A 19,445-nucleotide genomic window follows, 5' to 3' on the forward strand; every position below is an offset into this window, starting at 1 on the left:
TTTCGATCGTGCAATAGTTTTAAGGGATAATGATAAAAAAGGTCATTTTGAAGTGCCTTATTATAATTCAAACAGCACAAATGTCCCTATGATAATTAAGGTCACCTGTTCAGGTTCTACCACTGTACTTCAATTTAATTACAAAACTGCCACCGTCAGTTTTCTCTGGCGGTTTGTAAGAGGTAGACTAAAACGGCACTATTGTTTCGTCTTCTCCACATTACTTCGGAAATTCAAACCTCAAAAAACCGCTCAAACCTACTCCGAAATAGAGAAATATTAATCTCCGGCGGCCACATTCTTAGACACATACCTTCTCCGACGACTGTTTTGCTCAACGGTGAAGCAACGCCGACTCTGAAAAGTACTTCACAGAAAAAGCCCCAAATTTTAGGGATTTGAAGAATTGCAGAACTCGAATCGTCTACCTCGACCGGGTAATCTTTCAGCCTTGATTCTCAGAAACTTCTCTTACTTAATTTCGAGTCATTGATATAGTATTTAGTTTTGGAATTATAAGTCGAATATGATATAATTATTTCAGCATTTGATTCTGAAACAAAACAATTCGATTCCAAGTTTTGGTTTGAGTGAAGATTTAAAGCTTTTTTGAGTGGAGATGATCAATGACTGTCTTCAAATTTTAGTTTGATGCTGTAACATAGCCAGTGACATAGGCTACTGACTGGGTATCATTTGATTTTGGAGGGGCTCTGTTTCCATTTTGGTGTGATTTGATACAGAGACATGGACAGTAACATAACAATTTATATGGAGATAATGACTGTGTGTCATGCTGTTTAGGCTTTAGGCTTTACTTGAATGGAAATTCTGCTAGTGCAAATACATATTTTATAGGCTCAGATAATGAAACTGGCCAGTGAGGTCACTGGCCAGGTCGCTAGACAAGTCAAAGGCCAGATAAGTCACTGGAAAAGGCCAACTCATTGGCAACGTGTGTTAAACTCCTGTCAATGATCATGTAACTGATCATGTAACTGGCCATGTAACTGGCCATGTAACTGGCCATGTAACTTACAATGCATGCAACTTATCATGTAACTGGTCATGTAACTGACGTTGTAACTTACAACATATGTAACTGGCCAAGTAACTGATCATGTAACTGACGTTGTCATTGAAATGAGCTGTAACTGACCATGTAACTGATCATGTAACTTACAATATATGTATCTGGCCAAGTAACTGATTATGTAACTGCAAACTCAATGCTAACCTTCTTATTTTTTCAACAGAATTTAAACATCAGAAAATGGCAAGAACAAAAAGAAAAGAAAGGGAACCAAGCGATGATGACGAAGACTACCAAGAGGTGGAATCAGAAGATGAAGAACACGATCGAACGATACACAGAAAGAAGAATTCGAAGAAGAGCTTGAAGAAATCAAAAAAAAGGAGACAGGAAGAAATAGAAGAAGAAGAAGAAGAAGAACCATCACTGAAGCAGATTCTCAAGAAGAGCTTAAAATCAAAAAAAAAAAGACAGGAAGAAACAGAAGAAGAAGAAGAAAAAGTAGAACAATCACCAAACAAGGGTTCCTCTTTGGTGCTATTTCAAAAAACTGAAGCAGCACCAAAGAGGAAGAGAAATGTGAAACCAGGACATGTGCAGTACAGGTGCACATTAATAAGTTTCTTGAACACAATTAAAGATAACAAGAAGAATCTCAGTGCAAGAACATTAGATTTGCTCAGGCAGTCACCATTTGGAAATATTGTCGATGCATTCCATGGTGGCTACATAGAGGAGAAGTCAGCCAAGAAATCTGATGATTTCATTACACTCCTCCTGCAGGCCTACGACCATGAAACTGACCTCTTCTTCTTTGGAAAGAAGAAATTCAGGATCTCGACAAGAGATATTTCAAAGATCCTAGGAATGCCAGAAAAAGGTGACTTGGTCCCAAAGACTTCTGAGGGTGCATATCAGTCCGACTTTGTCCAGCAGTTTTTTTCAAACACAGCGAGAATTAACAAGAAAGCCGTGGAGAAAGCTCTGCAAGATGCGCTGAAAGACAATCCAACAACAGAGGATGGGATTGAGAAGAAGGACAAAAATGTGGCAAGATTAATCTTGCTGGACTTGTCCATCAAGTTTCTGTTCCCAAACGCAGGAGGAACAATTTCATGGGACTACGTCAAAGCCTGCGAAAATTTGGATAAGATCGGATCTTATGACTGGGCAAGGGAAGTTGGAAGCTTCTTAAAAAAGTCTATAAAGACTTTGAAAAAGAAAAAGGAGTCAAGCAGCCCATATGGTAATACGGGGGGCTGCGTTCTGATAATATTGGTAAGTTACTGTCAGACTGAGATGTAACTGGTCAAGTCACTAATCAAGACAAACTGCATGTCACTCGTCAAGTCACTATGACTAATTTTTTTTTGTTTTTTTGTGCAAGCAGTACTGGTTCTGTCAAAAGACTGGAAAAATCAACCCAATATCTGGAAGGGAGAACGAAGATCATGGGATGAGAAAATGGGACATCCAGAAGCTGATACAGAATTGGACAAGTTTTAACAGCTTGAAAAAACTAGAGGTATTTTCTTCTCTGTCAAAGTAGTTGTCACTGGCCACGTAACTGGCCAAGTAACTATCTTGGTTAAAAGTCACCGATTAAGTCACTATCACACTGCATGTCAATGGCCAATTCACACTTCATGTCACTGGCCTTCATAACTGTTGTAAACATGTCATTGCTCATGTCACATAGCATGTCACTGACATATTGAATATGTTTCTTTCAGAAAATCTTTGAAAACCTGAAGGAGGATAGAGAGGAATCAGAATCCGAGGAAGAGGAGAATAGATCAGATGAAGCAAAGACAGTTCCGGAAAGAGAGGAAAAAGGAACTGATGATCAGAATTGTGAAAACAAAGAAGATAACCTACAAGTTGAGGTGGCTGAACAGGAAACAACTTCAGAAAAAAACAAGTGGGAGAAAGAGCTTCAGAAAAAGGAGGAGGAGATAAGATATATCACTGTGGAGAAAGATAATTTGAAGACAAAACTGAACGAAAAGGAACAGGAACTGAGGAAAATCACGGAGGAAATGATGAATCTGGAGGAACGAAATGCTACACTTGTGACCGACAATTTCTGCCTTGCATCATCGGTGAAGGAGTTAGAGATAAAATTGAAGGAATTGGAGCAAATGTTGAGCCAAAAGACTCACACCTCAACAGCAGCTCAGCAGCACAGCTCCCCACCACCTACCTCTGCAGAAGAAAAAAATGAATCAAATGGAGCTGCATCTAAGGCTGCTGAAAACGCAGAAAATAAAGATCAATCGACTGTTGAGGAAGCTCAGTCCCATGGCATCTGCACAGTCGAAGAATGTGCAGCAGCAGCAGCAGCTCAATCTCCACCTCACTGCACAGTGCAAGAAGAAACTCAATCGACAACTCCATCGCAAAAGAACTCACTGTTCCAGAGCCCCACAGTCTGCATGCTCACAGTCGAAGAAATGGAAAAACAAGCTGACATGTTTCAGATAGTAAAAAGTCCTGTAGCTGCGCGTGGCCTTCCACTTTGTACGTTGAGCCCAGAGAAAGAGGAGAAGACACCAGAGGAGAACAAAACAGGAGAGTTAACAATGCGCCTTACAGAGCAACATTCTGGTGAAACTGTATCATCAATGGGTCTCTACTCTTACGTTGTGAGATTAAAGAATAGGAGAAGAATACAGAAAAAGGACAACATTTACTGGTGGGGGGATGTGAAAGCAAAACGAAAGAAGAAAGCAAAGGAGATTGAACAGAGATTGAAAGAGGCTGAAAAGAAAGAAAAAGAAGAAAAAGAAAAGGAGATGAAGGCCTCACTGCCAGATGCTGAACGTAAAAGGCTAGAACAGATGGTAGCACAACAGAAATTGGACGATGTACCAGAGGATGTTCGGGAAGCAATAAGACAGATGGACGCTACAGAAAATGCACAAATCAATAAAGAGCAAGAAGAGAAGCAGCTACCTCCTGAGGTCGTAGACTGGGAGGAGAGCAAAGTATACAAATTTATGGACCAGGACACCAAGAGGAGAGTCCAGAAATACTGGCAAAATGCACCATCAGGGTAATACTTTAATTAAGTCAAAATTCTATTTTAAACTTATTGTCACTGGCCAAGTAACTGTTTATGTAACTATCAAAGTAACTGGCCAAGACGAAAGTTCTATTTTAAACTTATTGTCACTGGCCAAGTCACTGTCCATGTAACTGACAAAGTAACTGGCCAAGTAAATCGCTGGCCAAGTCACTGTCCATGTAACTGTGGAAGTCACTGGCCAGGCCAAGTCATTGGACATGTGATTGTTAAATAAACGACATCACTATCTATGTTACTTACACTATTCATTCTTTGCAGAGTATACTTCTGGGATGGAAGACAGTATGGAGCACAAGTTTCAAGACAGGATTTAAAAGACATGATCATGGACGAACCGATAGCAAGCAATTGCATCGAATGTTATGGAATTCTCTTGACTGATCAGCTGTTGGAGAAAGAATCACAAGGATTGGATGTCCCAACTTTTATGAATCCCTTGTGCTGGGTAAGTAGTGGAACGATTATCAATCTACAATCAAAGCAAATGATTCTTAATTGATAATAACTTGTCTTCTTTTTTTCTTACAAACAGAATTCTGCAGAAAATTTGACGGTGTATTATGTACATCTGTACCTATGCGAACCACTGTTCCAGAATCTGGCAAGATCCAACTATATATTGTTCCCAATCTCACATGAATCAGGATTTCATCATACACTGCTCATTTTTGACAAGGAATTAAAGAACTGGTACCACTGTGATTCAAAAAGACCGAAAAAATCATCAACTGGAAAATCCTTTAAAAATGTACAAAAAATGGTATGGAACACTTTCGTCATACTAATTTCATATATTTAATTTAAGCAGAAAGCATATTATTGATTATGTTGCGATGTTGGAAATGCAGGTTGACATGGTAGAACTTTGGATGACAGCAGTAAAAGAACAAGCCGATGACATGCTGGAACAGGGATGCAGAATGAAATTTGATGAAAAGAACAGTTCAGAAGAAGAACTGAAAATGATGGAAGTTCCATTGACTGAAACCGAGAGAGAAAGCATAAAGTGGATCAAGAATAACTATAAAACAAAAATGGCAGTGACAGAACTCAAAGACAGCCCTCAGCAAGGAGAAGATTCGTAAGTACACAGCTCTTTAAAAATGTCAATATAATCATTATAAAGTTCAAATTCATTTACTTCAATTTTTATATGATGAACAGATTGGATTGCGGACTTTTTGTAATGTACACAATGGAGACAATTTCGAAAAAAGGGAGAGTTCCAAAGAAGCTCACAAAGGATGATATTTTGAAGTTTAGAGCTCATGTTGTAAAGTCATTTGCAGAAAGTAGGCACAGCTGGAACTCAACACATGAAGAATCGTAGAAATTTGTTTAGGGAATAGGATAGGTTATATAGTTTTTTCGAATTGATTCATCATATATATCCATTCATTTGTTCAATCGGAATTTCAATTTTTTAATATTTTCTTGCAGATATTGCTTCAGTATATAAAAGTTTGTTTGATATGATCTTCTGAAACGAATTCATGTACTTAGGTACCTTTTAAAGTAAGTAACTGGCTAAGTTACAGAGACACTGAATGTCACTGGAAATGGCAACCTGTATGTCATAGACCAAGTCACTGGTCAAGTCACTGTACGTCTCAAGTAACTGGCAAAGTCACTGACAACGTAACTGCCCAAGTAACTAGCCTAGACACTAAACGAGTCAATCAATAAGTCTACAGATCTTATAGCAAGACACTGAACAAGTAATCAGCCATGATTTGGCAAAAATAATTGTAAAAGGTAATGTCATGAGCCAATACATAAAGCAAGTAACTGTAAAAAAATTCATGTCCTTATGTAGCCTATAAAGTAACTGGCCAAGTCACTGGCAAAGTAACTGTAAAAAAATTCATGTCCTTATGCACCCTATAAAGTAACTGGCCAAGTCACTGGCAAAGTAACTGACAAAGTCACTCACTAGCAAAAGACAAGACATTACCAAACTGATCTTTTTATTTTTAAATGCAGCGTGCCGCTGCACCGCAACTGCAGCGTTCCGCTGCACAACAACAAACAAAGTTTAAGTTTCAATTAAAAATCTGTAAAAGCTAATGTCATGAACCAATACATAAAGCAAGTAACTGTAAAAAAAATTCATGTCCTTATGTACCCTATAAAGTAACTGGCCAAGTCACTGGCCAAGTAACTTTAAAAACTAATGTCATGAGCCAATAAATAGAACAAGTACAAGTACCTGTAAAAATTAAAGTCACTGCTTATGTCACTTTCTATGTTTGAAATTACCTATCTAACCATTCAACTACAAGTAAACTGCCAGTGGCAGTTATCTAACCCGAGCGCGACTATTTCTCTTGGTTCATTTTCACAATTTCAAAACTCAGAGAAACTTTATACGATTTTTGCCCTAAACTCAGAGAAACTGCTCAAAGATTTTCTCTCCGGCTAAAACAGCGGACAACGACTGCTTTCCTCCACCGTAAACGATGGGTAAGCAAGAGTGATTCACCGACTAAACCCCAAATTCTAGGGTTCTACAAATTTACCGAAAATTTACCGGTAACTTCCTCCTCCTTCTTTCATATAATTTCGATTTGAATAGCTTGCGTTTTGTTTGAATTAGAAAAGACATATTTCAATTACATGTGGAGTCTCATCAGAAAATGAATTTGCATGCGACATTTGTTTGAATTACATGTGGAATCTGATGAGAAAATGGTGAGACTTGTTTAAATTACATGCGGAATCTAATGAGAGCAAATGATGATTTCTGTTTGAATTACATGTGGAATTTGATGACAAAATGAATTTCCATGTTAGTTTTGTTTGAATTACATGTGGGATGATGCGAGAAAATTTCAGCATTTTGTCATTGTTCAATGTCTTTGTCACTGCCCATGTCGCTGCACTAGTCACTGGCTATGGTCATGTAACTGGTCATGTAACTGGTCATGTAACTGGTCATGTAACTGGTCATGTCACTATCATAAACATGTGCATAAATATGTCACTGGTTAAGTAACTGTCAAAAATAACTATTGAATTCTAATTTTCTTAACTGTTTACAGGATTTTTTTAAAAAAGTTCGAGGAATGGACCAACTAAAAAGAAAACAAAGTAAGGAATCTGGAGAAGAACAATCTGAAGGACAAAGTCCAGAAGAAACAATTGCAGAAAAGTTGAAAGTGATAAAATGGAAGAAACTGAAAGAGAGAAAAAAGCGAAAGCAGAAAACTGAAGATGAAGAAGAATCAAGTGAAGATGAGGAAGGAACAACTGGAGATGAAGAAGAATCTGATGAAGAACAAGTCCGGCGTAACAAGACGAAGAAGGATAAAAAGAAGAAAACTGGAAAGCAGAAAAGAAGAAAACCGGAAGGAACTGAAGATGAAGAACAATCTAATGAAGAACAAGTCCGCAGTAAGAAGAAGAATGAGATTAAAAAGGAGAAAAGAAGAAAAAGGGAAGAAAATGAAGATGAAGAAGAAGTTCGTGCAAAGAAGAAGAAGAAAATGGATAAAAGGAAGACCAAAAAAGAGAGTACAAAGAAGAAGGAAGAAACTGACGAGGAAGAAGATACAAAGGATGATGAAGAGGAAAAAGTCCCAGGGAAAAGGAAAAGATATGTAAAAGAGGGTTATGTGCAGTATCGCTGCACAATGCTTGCTTTTCTGAAAACAATTGCAGAAAACAAAAATAACCTGACTGAAGGTACTTTAGAGCTGCTGCAGAAAACACCCTTTGCAACGCTGATAGATGCATTCCATGGAGGTTCAATTAAAGAAAAGGATGCAAAGAAATCAGATGATTTAATCACACTTCTGCTACAAGCATACAACAGTGACACAGACCTTTTTGTGTTTGGGAACAGGAAATTCAGAATGTCAACAAGTGATATATCTATGATTTTAGGAGTGCCGGCATCCGGGTTATCAGTACCAAAGACCAAAGAAGGGGCATACAAATCTGAGTTCGTGACTAAATACTTTGACAAAAAGCAGAGGATCAACAAGGCGGCTGCAGAGGAAGCTTTGAAGAAGGCATTGGCAGAAACTCCAGAAACAGGGGATGAAAAAACGAAACGGGACAGAAATGTTGCCGTATTAGTACTCTTGAACCTTTTCATCAAACTCCTGTTCCCAAACTCTGGAGGAACAATATCTTGGGACTATATAAGAGTATGTGAAGAGGTGGAAAGTCTGGGAAAATATAGCTGGGCAAAGGAAGTTGGCGACTTCCTTAAAAATCAATTAAACGAAAGGCAAAAGAATCCCAAAACATGGCAGGTTGCGTGATATTGGTGATGGTAAATTCCCGTAACTTGTTAAAAATTTGTTTATGCATCATTTTGCTGTCGTATGCTGTTGTAAGTACAAAAACTAGATCAGTGTCATGTCACTGTTAAGGTCACTGGACAGGTAACTGGCTAGGTCACTGTTAATGTTACTGTCAAGTTTTTGTCACTGACAATGTCACTGTTGTATTTGCATATGTCATTGGTTATGTTTGTGATATTCATATGGGTAAGCAGCTGTTTGAAAAATAACTAACTAGTTTTCTATTTTTATTTTTTATTTTCCAAACAGTATTGGTTTTGCCACAAGACAGGAGTAGTGCCGCCAATCTCTGGAAGAGAAACCGAAAAACACGGAATAAGAAAGTGGCAGTTAAAGACCCTGATAGAAAAAAAAGGGGATTTCAACACCATGGGAAAGTTGAAGGTATGTTAATTTGATGTAGATAAACTAGGTCAATGGTCTTGTCACTGGGTCTTGTCACTTGCTCAGTGACCTGGTCTTGGTCAGGTCACTGACCAAGTCATTGACTATGTCACTGGTCATGTTATTGTTATATTTTCATGTCACAGTGCATGTATCTTTGCATGTCTATGATTGTGTTGTTGTTTTTTTTCTGTCACTGCTTATGTCACTGACAACTTTTGTAATTTTGTTTCAGAAAATCTTTGATAAAGTTAAAGAAGATGCAGAGGAAGAAGATTCTGAGTCTAATACAGACACAGAAAGTAAAGAAAAAGAGAATGATGGGCAAGAAGATATTGTTGAAAATAGAACCAGTGGAAACATTAAGGATGAGAAGATGGAGACAGAGATAGGGAAGAACAATGAAGAGAAGAAGGAATTACAGAGAAAGCTGGAGGGAAAGGAAGAAGAGCTAAGTGCTTTGAAAAAAGAAGTTGAGGAGAAGGACAAGGAAATTGGCAGAATAAATGAAGAGAATGAGGATGTGTTATTGGAAAATGAGGTGCTGAAAATTGAGAAAGCCTCACTAATTAACAGAGTGAAGCACTTGGAGGGCATAGTGATGGCACTAACTGAGAAGTTTGAGTCGCCAATAGCACGTCCAGGTGATGACAACGACTCAACTCCTCCTCCCCCACCACCTAGTTTCCCTCCGCCAAAACCAAAGGCCCCTCAGGACAAGCCAACTGACAGCAAGCACTCCAAAAACACAAAATCTCAAGGTGGTAGTCAGGGAACTCAATCACAACCTGCCTGCTCCACAGCAAGCGCATCTGAGATGGCATCTGCAGCACCTCACTCAACCGACCAAGGACATCAGTCACCACTTCAATGCCTTGCCCAAGCAGCTGCACAGATTCATTCACCAACCTCTCCTGAGGTTAAATTGAGAATGACGGAAGATGCTTGTACACCGAACACTGCTTGGGTTAATGCATTGTTTGTGTTTCCACCTCCGGGCGTGTTTCAAACTCCACCTCCAAGAAAAGTCAGTTTGGAAGATATGCAAGCAGAGCCAAACAAGTATCAGATCATTATATCACCAGAGGTTCAGCCTGTTTTTGACGTCGAACCAGTCAATTACATTCCTCCTACAGAACAGATGACAAGAGCTGAGTTCATCAAGCCAATTTTAGAGGAGATATCAGGGCAGGACTCAGAATCTATTGGCCTCTATTCTTATGTGGTTAGGACGAAGAGAAAGGAGAGAGTACAAAAAACACATCATATTTTCTGGTGGGACGAGGTGAAAGAGCAAAGGCAGAGGGCGAAAATGACCAGAATCACAGCACAGGAAAAGAAAAAAGGACAGACAGCTGAACAGAAGCCACAGGAGGAAGTGATACATGATTTGACGATTAATGTGGATGACGAGGAACAAACAGAAAAAAACGAAATTGAAGTGATAGATTGGCAAAAACGACAACTGTACAACCTACTTGACAGCCCAACTAAAAGCAAACTAGAGAAGTACTGGAACAAGGCAGAACAAAGGTAATGTTTCATGTTACAGCTCACAAGATAGTGACTTAACTTGCCATGTAGCTGTCTGAGTCACTGGACAAGTCACTGTCCAGATCATGGCAATTGCCATGTAGCTGGCCTAGTCACTGGTCAAGTCACTGTCCAAATCATGGCAATTGCCATGTAGCTGGCCAAGTCACTGTCCAGATCATGGCAATTGCCATGTAGCTGGCCTAGTCACTGTCCAGATCATGGCAATTGCCATGTAGCTGGCTAAGTCACTGATCAACTCACTGTCCAGATCATGGCAATTGCCATGTAGCTGGCCAAGTCACTGTCCAGATCATTGGCAAGTGAAAAGTAACTGGCTAAGTCACAGGACTAACAACGTTCTATGTTATGCAGCGTATTATTCTGGGAGGGAAAAGAGCCTGGAAGCGAAATCACAAGGGCAGATGTCAAAATGCTCATAAGCGATCAATCAATAGCAAACAACTGGATTGATTGCTATGGGGAAATGTTGAAGGATGAACTGCAAAACGAAAGTTCACAAAGTTTGGGAAGATCTGCTTTTATGCATAGCATGTGTTGGGTAAGTATGACGAGCACTTTCTCATAAACATTGAATCCTTATCTCTCATTCTTTGTTTATTTATAACTCGTTCTATGTATTTCTTTCTTTCTTTTTCTAAATAGTATTCGACAATACATTTAACTGTGAGAAACCTCCATCAATACTTGTGTGAGCCGCTGTTCCAAAACATGGGAAAATGCAGCATGCTTTTCTTCCCAATTACCCATAATGAAGAATTTCACCACACGCTCTTGGTCTTTGACAAGGACATACCGCAATGGCTGCATTTTGATTCAATGAAACCAAGAAGAGCAGGAACAGGGGAGTGCTTTAAAAGTATAAAAAAATTGGTAAGAAACTTCTTACTGACCATGTAACTTACCATGTAACTATCACTCACTAATCTGTTAAAAACTACAGGTTGAAATGGTCGAGCTGTGGATGAGAGCAGTGAAAGATCAAGCAGATGATATGCTGCAGCAAGGCTGCCGAATGAAATTTGACAAGAGTCAAAGCACTCACACAAAATTAAAGATGGTTGAAAGTATTTTGAGCGATGACGAAATAAGAACAATAAGCTGGATAAAGGAAAATTATGATGGTGGAAGGATCCCTTTGAACCATGCCAGAATCTGCCCCCAACAAGACCAAAAATCGTAAGTCTATATTCAAAAATTTAAAATGATAACTTTACTGTTACTAAGTTTGGTCAAAATCATTAACTTGAAATTTTTAATTGTCAACAGATTAGATTGCGGAGCTTTTGTAATGTATTACATGGACAGAATGGCAAAAGAGGAGAAGCTGCCAAACAAAGTCACCAAAGCTCAGATGATGAAGTTCAAAGCTCAAATATTCAAAAAATTTGCAGAACATAAGCAGAGCTGGAACTCAGCAAATTAAGAATTTTAGAAATTTGTTTGTTTAGTTCAGAATTTCAGAAATTTGTTTGTTTAGTTCAGCAAATATACTTGTATGGATCTTTTTATTCAAGTTTAATGCATCTTCTGAATTCATAGGGCAAGTCACTGACTATGTAAATATGAAGAACGCATATAATTGAAAGTGTCATTGTTAAATTCACTACTGCCCATTATGTAACTGCTTAAGTCACTGGCCAAGTAAAAAGAAAACTGAATGTCAGTGGCCAAGTCACTAGGCAAGTTACTGTAAAACTCAAGTAACTGACCAAGTCACTGATAATGTAGCTGACCATGTAACTGACCATGTAACTTGCAATATATGTAACTGACCATGTAACTGAACATGTAACTAAACATGTAGCTGAATATGTAACTGGACAAAAAACATTAAAACTATAAGTCACTAGAGAAGTCACAGCCAAAATGATATTCCTATTTCAGTTTGCAGCGTGCCGCTGCACCGCAACGGCAGCGTTCCGCTGCCAATTAATAAACCAAAGTTGTTGTAGCTACTTCATTTTTTAATTTTCATTAATATTTGCAGCGTGCCGCTGCACCGCAACGGCAGCGTTCCGCTGCCAATGACCAAATCTATATGCAGTAATCCAACTACAAGTCATAGAACAAGTCACCGACAAGATAACTAAAAACTAATGTCAATGGACAAATCAATTAGTTTACAAATGGTTATGTCACTGTACATGTAACTATTAAAACCTGTAGACACAAAGAATACTGAAGGATTTATAAAAGAAGAAAGCAGAAAAACTGTCTCATAGTCAAAAAAAAAAAAATCCAATGAGTAAGCACCTTACAAGCACTTCTTATCATTTATTGAAAAAAATGAAAAATCAAAACAAATATTCAAACTGTATTGGAGTCACTTGCTATGTCACTTGCCATGTCACTGTTAAAGGCATGTAGGCAGAATTGAACCTATATCGGAGCTGTACAACTCTTTCTGTTGTGACCATCACATTTTCCACACCTACCACACTTGATCACCCTGGTTTTCTCGCTCCTTTTTCTGAACCTCTTCTTTCTAGGCCTTCCCGGTGGTCTTCTAGTCAAAGGCGGCTGCAAGATCACAGCATCTCTACCAAAATCATGCACTTGCTTCGAAATAGAGGGAAGAGGATTAATTGGGAAAGAATAAGTTTCTCGATATTTATCCACCTTGTACAGCTCATTGACATACAAATACGGGGAAGAACCATGTTGTTGGATCACTACAAGTGCATGGGAACATGGGAAGCCATACAGCTGCCATTCTCCACACGAACAAAACCGACTTTCCAAATTTACCATGCTATTGTACTTCTGGCAGTGAACTTCATACACATAGGTATCAGACCTGCTCACTCTCCAATGCCTTCCGACTTCCAAATTGTCCTTCAGCTTCTTTTCAATCACTGGGCACAACTCAGAAAACCATTCATGAGCATCCTGCTTCCGAGCAGCAATTGAAGCCATGGACTTCACTCTAATGCCATCATTAATATCAAGAATAGGAAGACTCTTCAAAGGCAACACCCAATTATTGAAAGACTCAGCCAAGTTATTTGTCATTTCACCAAATCTTTCACCATTAAAGTAAGCCATACACCAGTTCTCCTTGGGAAGATCCTCCAGAAATTGAGCAACTATGTCCCCGCCTTCACTCCTCAAGATTTCCATGTTGAACTCATACATCTCCGGTGTGCGAGAATAAGCACAACACATAAACAAGTAAGGAATCCGATCCTTGAGGTAAGATCCAGCTGGAAATTTGTCAGAAAGGTTAGACATCAGGTGTCTAAAACAAAACCCATGTGGATTATTAGGAAACACTCTAGGGAAAGCACTAACAAGCCCAACATGACGATCAGAAATGAATGTCACCCTCCTCATAGGGTGTTTTGCAAACTCTTCAGCCAAAACCTCAAGAAAAAAACTCCAATTACTCTCATTTTCAGAATCCACAATAGCATAAGCAACTGGATACAAGCCTGAACAGAAAAACAAAATGATGTCACTGTCATGTAACTGTTAATGTCACTGACCATGTCGCTGACATAACTGCATATTACTTGACAGTGACATGGCCAGAGACATGTCATTCAAATCACAGAACATTTAGGTCATTGGACATGTAACTGTCAATGAACATGTAAGTGACCATGTCAGTAGCTATGTAACTAACCATGTCACTTACATTACAAAAAAAAAAAACAAGACATGGCAGCAAATAGAAAACAAGAAAAATAAAAAACTACAAGTAATGAAGGAGATTCAACCTTGATTGGCATCCTTTGCCGATGCAGCAATAATCTGCCCCTTGTACTTGTTGGTGATGAATGTAGCATCAATGAAAAGAATAGGTCTACAAGATTGAAAACCCTTCATCCATGCACCATAGCTCACAAACATACGCTGAAACCTGTGTGTTTCTCGATGAAACTCAACCACTATCCTAGAGTCGGGGTTTGACTTCATAACAGACTCACTGAACCAAAGTAGCTGAGCATAAGACTCAGCTTCATCACCATGTAGGGCTGTTTTTGCCAACTCCGTACCATACCAAACTGTACGATAAGCAACATCCAAACCATAATCACTCTTGATCTCATCAGCTATATCAATTGGCTTTTTGTTTGGATTGGCACGAATCTTATCAAGCACAATAGACTTGACAACCTTGGATCCCATCATCTTACTCTTCTGCAAACGAATCACACCATGACAAGTGTGAACATTAACCAACCTTTTAATCATAAAGAAACCATTAGCCCTACATAAATAAGCCTTCACCAGCCAATTGCAGCCTTGAGAATGTTTCTTAGAACACTGAGCAATAACACGAACCTTGTCATTTCTAACAAACTCATATGAAAAGCCAATTTCTATAGCATACTTACGCAGCTTATCCCTAAACTCAACAACCCCACCCTCAAACTTTTGGCCTTCAGAATGAATATAACTCTCCCAACCTTTCGTCATATAACTCTTCGGTGCCTCTGCCCTATAACACCCCAAATAATCATTCTCCTCAAGCATGGTACTAGAATCCTCACACACTGTGTTACTCACCACACTTTCACTAATAGAAGGCAAATCAGTCACAAACACTTCAACAAAATCAGAATTGTAACGAACCAAATTCCTAAAAATCATTCTCATATCAACTTCACTCTCTAGAAAACATGAAGTAGAATCCGGAGGAATAATGTACCTCAACATGAAATTGCCTTGAATCAAATCAGGAAAATGAGAGCGTATGGAATTGCATAGGTCAACAAACGACCAATTATGCAACAATGGAACTGTCGCTGCTTCACCAGAATAAATAAACTTGACAACATAGCTAGTATCCATAACAACTGCACAAGAATAAAACAAATCACTATCCATGTCACTACTAAGGAAATCAAAAGAATCAACACAAACAAGTCACTGCCAAAGTAACTGTTAATGCCTGAACAGAAGAACAACCTCATACTCGCAAAATAAATGATAATTCCTGAACAAAACAGCAGTATTAAAAATGTAACTGGCCATGTCACTGATAAAAAAATCACAGTATAGAACAAATATAGTACAGCAATAGCACAAAACATCATCAACAATTCAACATAGCACTGAGTCCGACGAAGGAGAAGAAAACAGTAATCCAAAACGAACAATTCAACAATTTAACACAAACAACAAAAATACACTGCAAAATCCAAAACGAACAAATTCACAGAGAGATGGCTTACCGATCAAATCAGAGAAAACCAGAGAGAGGAAGAAATAGAGAGACTGTAACTAAGCACTGAGTCAACGAAGAAGAAGAACACAATAACGTGATCAAGACGAACACCGACGAAGCCAGAGATCCAGAAAAAGAGAAAAGAGCTGAGGAAGCTCCAAAACCACTTTCAGATCGTCGCAGAGGCACAAAGAGAAATCGGAAGCTTCCGACGGAGAGAGCGGCGAAGAAAAAATCTCGGAAAGAGATCTCCGATCAAATCGAATCGGAAGCTTTCTGATCAAAGGAGAGAGAAAATTTGAGCTCCCCGATTTTGAAATGGAAGGTTATAAAGGTTTGTTACCTTAGGGGCAGAATCGGAATGATAAAAATTAAAAACTGACCTTTTTTAACTTGACCTCATTATTCATAAGGACTAAACTAATATTAATAACAATTTACAATGGACCTTCTTATCAAGTGGAAAACTAGGTGACCTTATTATCATTTCACTATCTAAAGTGACCTTTTCCATCATTTCCCTTAGTTTTAATCCTTCGATCACAATTTTGATATTCTTATGTCATTAAAAAATAAAACATAAAAAATTATAGTATCCTTAAGCGTTGAGATCTATGCAAGATTTTTGTTTTTTTGTTTTTAGTACTCAAACAGTCTATGTATGTGTGTGTGAATATATAATTCAAGTTGATCCATGTGATAGATGATTTGTAGTGGATATCCATGTAGTCCAATCAAATTCTCATTCCCAAAGAGAAAGCCAAATAATAATAATAATAATAATAATAAAAACTTGCTTAGTAATTCTATTGTTGTTTTTTTTTTTTAATGAGGTCATGGATCATATATTAATCGCAAGCCAAAATCGCCATTACATATCTTCTGCTACCATTAATAGACAAACAAGAAGTTGTGGTGGTACTATGGTAATACATAAGTATAGACCACTCATTAAACAAACAGTGTTCACTAAAAAAGCGAGCATATAAGCTAATGCCACAAGACATAGTAAAATAGGCATGGAAAAACAAAACACCACAGTGCATAGCTCCCAAAAGTAGAGATTTATTTAGTACGAAAAATATATCTAATAGCAGCCCGAAAGGCCTAAAGGAAAGCCAGCCAAGGCTCACCTGCTGCCCAACCTAGAACCAATCTCCTCAACCCATGAAGAGATGCGCACTAGCCCCGCGGCCAAGCCACCGTCGTCCATCGCTTGTGCGCCATCGTCACCCTGCATTCAAGGTATCATCACAACCTAGCAACACCACTACGAGGTTCAGACCCGAAACCAGCTATGGAGGAACCAAGCCACCAGCAGTCAAACGATGAAGCCCCGCCATCGCCTCCTCTGGAACCGAAACTAGTCCTCACCGCCTGAAAACAGTGCACACTGGCCACCCCTCCACCAAGATGTTGGTTTGTTGCTATTGCTCACGCCTTGTGAAGAGGCTTTTATTTTAGGAAGTTGTGCGCAAGGTTAGCTACATGATCAACTTCAAGAAGCTGCAAGGAAAAATTTGGCATATTTTGGGTGCTAGCTTTTTAATTTCGTGGCTGTTTCTTTCTTTTAAAATTGTACATGAGGGGGAAGTTCCCTTTCTCTTTTCTTTCATTGACATCTTTGTACCTCTTTTGGACTTTGTATCTTTTCTTTATTATTAATAAATTGAATAGGGGGAAGGGTGGTGGGTTCCTAGAGTGGGGCAGACATTTTGCCTTCGGGTTTGAGGGTGGGACATGTTCCTTACATTGTCTGCCTCCGAGAATCTAATATAGCTTAATCTCTTATTCTTAAAAAATAAAATTAAAGTTAAAAAAAAAAAAAATCACCCATTCGGCAGTAGCCACAGCAGCGCGACCAAAGTCGATACCGCTGCTAGCCATTGCCGAACGAGCAACGTATTGAAAAACGCCAGCTGGGGTTTATAAGAAAAATAGCGGCAGCTCTTCTTAGTGAGAAGTGTTAAAAAAAGCTTAATTCTATTGTTGTTTTGGTTGTGCGTTTATGGCTAATATATATTGTGAAAAAATATTTTAGTAAAGAAAATAATAATAATAATCAAGTAGAATAAATAATACTCATTGGATCAAAAATGGATATGATTGACTTTTGCACATGATGACGTGGATAACAACAATGATGTGGATATGACATGGCATACCATATAGGATTAAGGAATCAAATCTTAGGTCTTAATTAAGGTCAACAATCATTTTCAACCCCGTATATTTTTTTTTTTGAATAAAGGGCTGGTGCAGCTGCCCTCAAGCTTTGATTAATGAAACAGTCGAATACAAGGGGGGGACATTGAGCCTAAACCCCTGATTACAATAGGCACTTAGAGTACATCCTGAAATAATATCATGAAACTCTACTAAACACTTGTATTCCAACAGGCACATACTAGCAAAGAACGCGCTCCAGACGGCTCTATTTGCTTCGCAGCGGTGACACAACGGAAAGATAACTCGATCTGCAACTTGAATACAGCATAGCATAATTTCCATAATCACAGCTTTCCCACCATGTTGCCACTGAAAAATATATCCAGTGACACTTAGTCTCACCCTGCCACTAGGAGGTAGCGACCATTTGACGAAGCAAGGAACTCGCCGCCTACCTAGAGCAGACAAGGTACTTTGAGTGCACCCACAGGCAAAAGGCCCGACTAGCTCTACACAACATATGCAGAGACTTATTACTCGCAATAAAACTAAACAACATAAAAGAATAAAAACTATAAAGAAAACAGTAGCCTGGTTTGAGCCCAAGTAGAGGGCCCAAGCCCAAGCCCTAGAAGCAAGGAGAGCCCAGCCAACATGCCAAGCCCAACCCAGCTCTGGTACAGCCCCGCCGAGAAGGCGCAGCACCTGTCGCAGCACCACCTGCAAAGACGCCACCCGTCGCCGCCTGTCAACCCCGTCGCCACCAGCCCAGCCATCCTCCATCTCGAGATCGGATCTGGAAACAACGATAATGCCAACCCAGATCCGCCAAGAACCCTTCGACACCACCCTCGCAGCAACCCAGAACCCGACCCAACCGATGCCAAAACCCAGCGACGGCGTCCTCAGCAACCAACCACACCGACCAGAACTAGATCTTCGCCCAACAGTGACCATGAGCTCCTCCTCCACCTTCCTCAATTCGTGGCGGCCCAGGTCGAACCCCCTACACATGAGGACACCACTACCTCCACCATCGTAGGCGGAACAACACATCCCGTCCGACGACAGAGCCCCTAGGGCACGCCGCCGGACGGAGAAGGGGGACTTTTATCGAAACCCTAGAGAGAGACTGAGAGGCAGAAAAAGGATTGTTCAACCCCGTATATTATTGCTTTCTATAATATGATATTATTTTTTTGGAAATACAATAAATTACTTCTTATTTATGTTTGTTTCATAATGTTTTCAATATTTGGCAAAATTTATAGTGAATGAATTTCCTGAACATATCAGCAGCCAAGCACAATTAAGGTAACCTACTTGCCAGAAAGAGAAAATGATCCTCAAGAAGGATTGGAATTTTTAGCAAATACTAATTAATGCTAAATTTGATTTAAATACATGAATCTATCAAAACTAAGTATAAGTACATAGAGATATATTGTATGTGCCGTTCTGACTTTCTGATATAATGAAGGGTAGTTCTATTCAGACCTCTTAATTTGCTATTTGGACCTATCTAAATTTTTGTCAAAATTTAATCCCTATTTTAACCCTCTTTTATAATTAAAAAAAAAACTGAATATATAGAATGAATATCATTGATACGCAAGAGTCATTATTCTAAAAACACTCTCTTCCTTCGCAATTGGTCTTAGCCAATTGACAAATATGAATCATAGAGTTTTTATTTTTTATTTTTTATTTTTTTTATTCAAAATTTGTGAT

At 38.9% G+C, this 19,445-nt stretch overlaps 5 protein-coding genes across 5 annotated transcripts; 4 read left to right on the forward strand and 1 right to left on the reverse strand.

Annotated features, from left to right (window-relative positions):
- The first annotated feature begins 2,428 nt into the window (after positions 1-2,428).
- On the forward strand, positions 2,429-3,562 carry LOC133731027 (uncharacterized). Its single transcript, XM_062158504.1, has 3 exons — positions 2,429-2,558; positions 2,767-3,462; positions 3,533-3,562. Exons 1-3 carry the CDS (start codon positions 2,490-2,492, stop codon positions 3,560-3,562), a joined length of 795 nt encoding a protein of 264 aa, XP_062014488.1. The 5' UTR covers positions 2,429-2,489.
- A 47-nt stretch (positions 3,563-3,609) lies between these two features.
- On the forward strand, positions 3,610-5,550 carry LOC133734138 (uncharacterized). The gene is made up of 5 exons (XM_062161774.1): positions 3,610-4,088; positions 4,380-4,566; positions 4,654-4,881; positions 4,970-5,202; positions 5,286-5,550. The coding sequence occupies exons 1-5, from the start codon at positions 3,616-3,618 to the stop codon at positions 5,449-5,451; spliced, it is 1,287 nt and encodes a 428-aa protein (XP_062017758.1). The 5' UTR covers positions 3,610-3,615; the 3' UTR covers positions 5,452-5,550.
- A 1,069-nt stretch (positions 5,551-6,619) lies between these two features.
- LOC133731028 (uncharacterized) lies at positions 6,620-8,389 on the forward strand. The gene is made up of 2 exons (XM_062158505.1): positions 6,620-6,653; positions 7,163-8,389. The coding sequence occupies exon 2, from the start codon at positions 7,187-7,189 to the stop codon at positions 8,387-8,389; it is 1,203 nt and encodes a 400-aa protein (XP_062014489.1). The 5' UTR covers positions 6,620-6,653; positions 7,163-7,186.
- Positions 8,390-8,391: 2 nt separating this feature from the next.
- Positions 8,392-11,552, forward strand: LOC133731029 (uncharacterized). The gene is made up of 5 exons (XM_062158506.1): positions 8,392-8,815; positions 9,051-10,348; positions 10,724-10,910; positions 11,015-11,242; positions 11,313-11,552. The coding sequence occupies exons 1-5, from the start codon at positions 8,801-8,803 to the stop codon at positions 11,550-11,552; spliced, it is 1,968 nt and encodes a 655-aa protein (XP_062014490.1). The 5' UTR covers positions 8,392-8,800.
- Positions 11,553-12,614: 1,062 nt separating this feature from the next.
- Positions 12,615-15,048, reverse strand: LOC133728431 (uncharacterized). The gene is made up of 2 exons (XM_062155847.1): positions 14,092-15,048; positions 12,615-13,803 (listed from the first exon to the last, which is right to left on the reverse strand). The coding sequence occupies exons 1-2, from the start codon at positions 15,032-15,034 to the stop codon at positions 12,752-12,754; spliced, it is 1,995 nt and encodes a 664-aa protein (XP_062011831.1). The 5' UTR covers positions 15,035-15,048; the 3' UTR covers positions 12,615-12,751.
- Between the last annotated feature and the right edge of the window lie 4,397 nt (positions 15,049-19,445).

This window comes from Rosa rugosa, chromosome 2 (genome assembly GCF_958449725.1).
Source record: "Rosa rugosa chromosome 2, drRosRugo1.1, whole genome shotgun sequence".
Lineage (NCBI taxonomy): Eukaryota > Viridiplantae > Streptophyta > Magnoliopsida > Rosales > Rosaceae > Rosa > Rosa rugosa.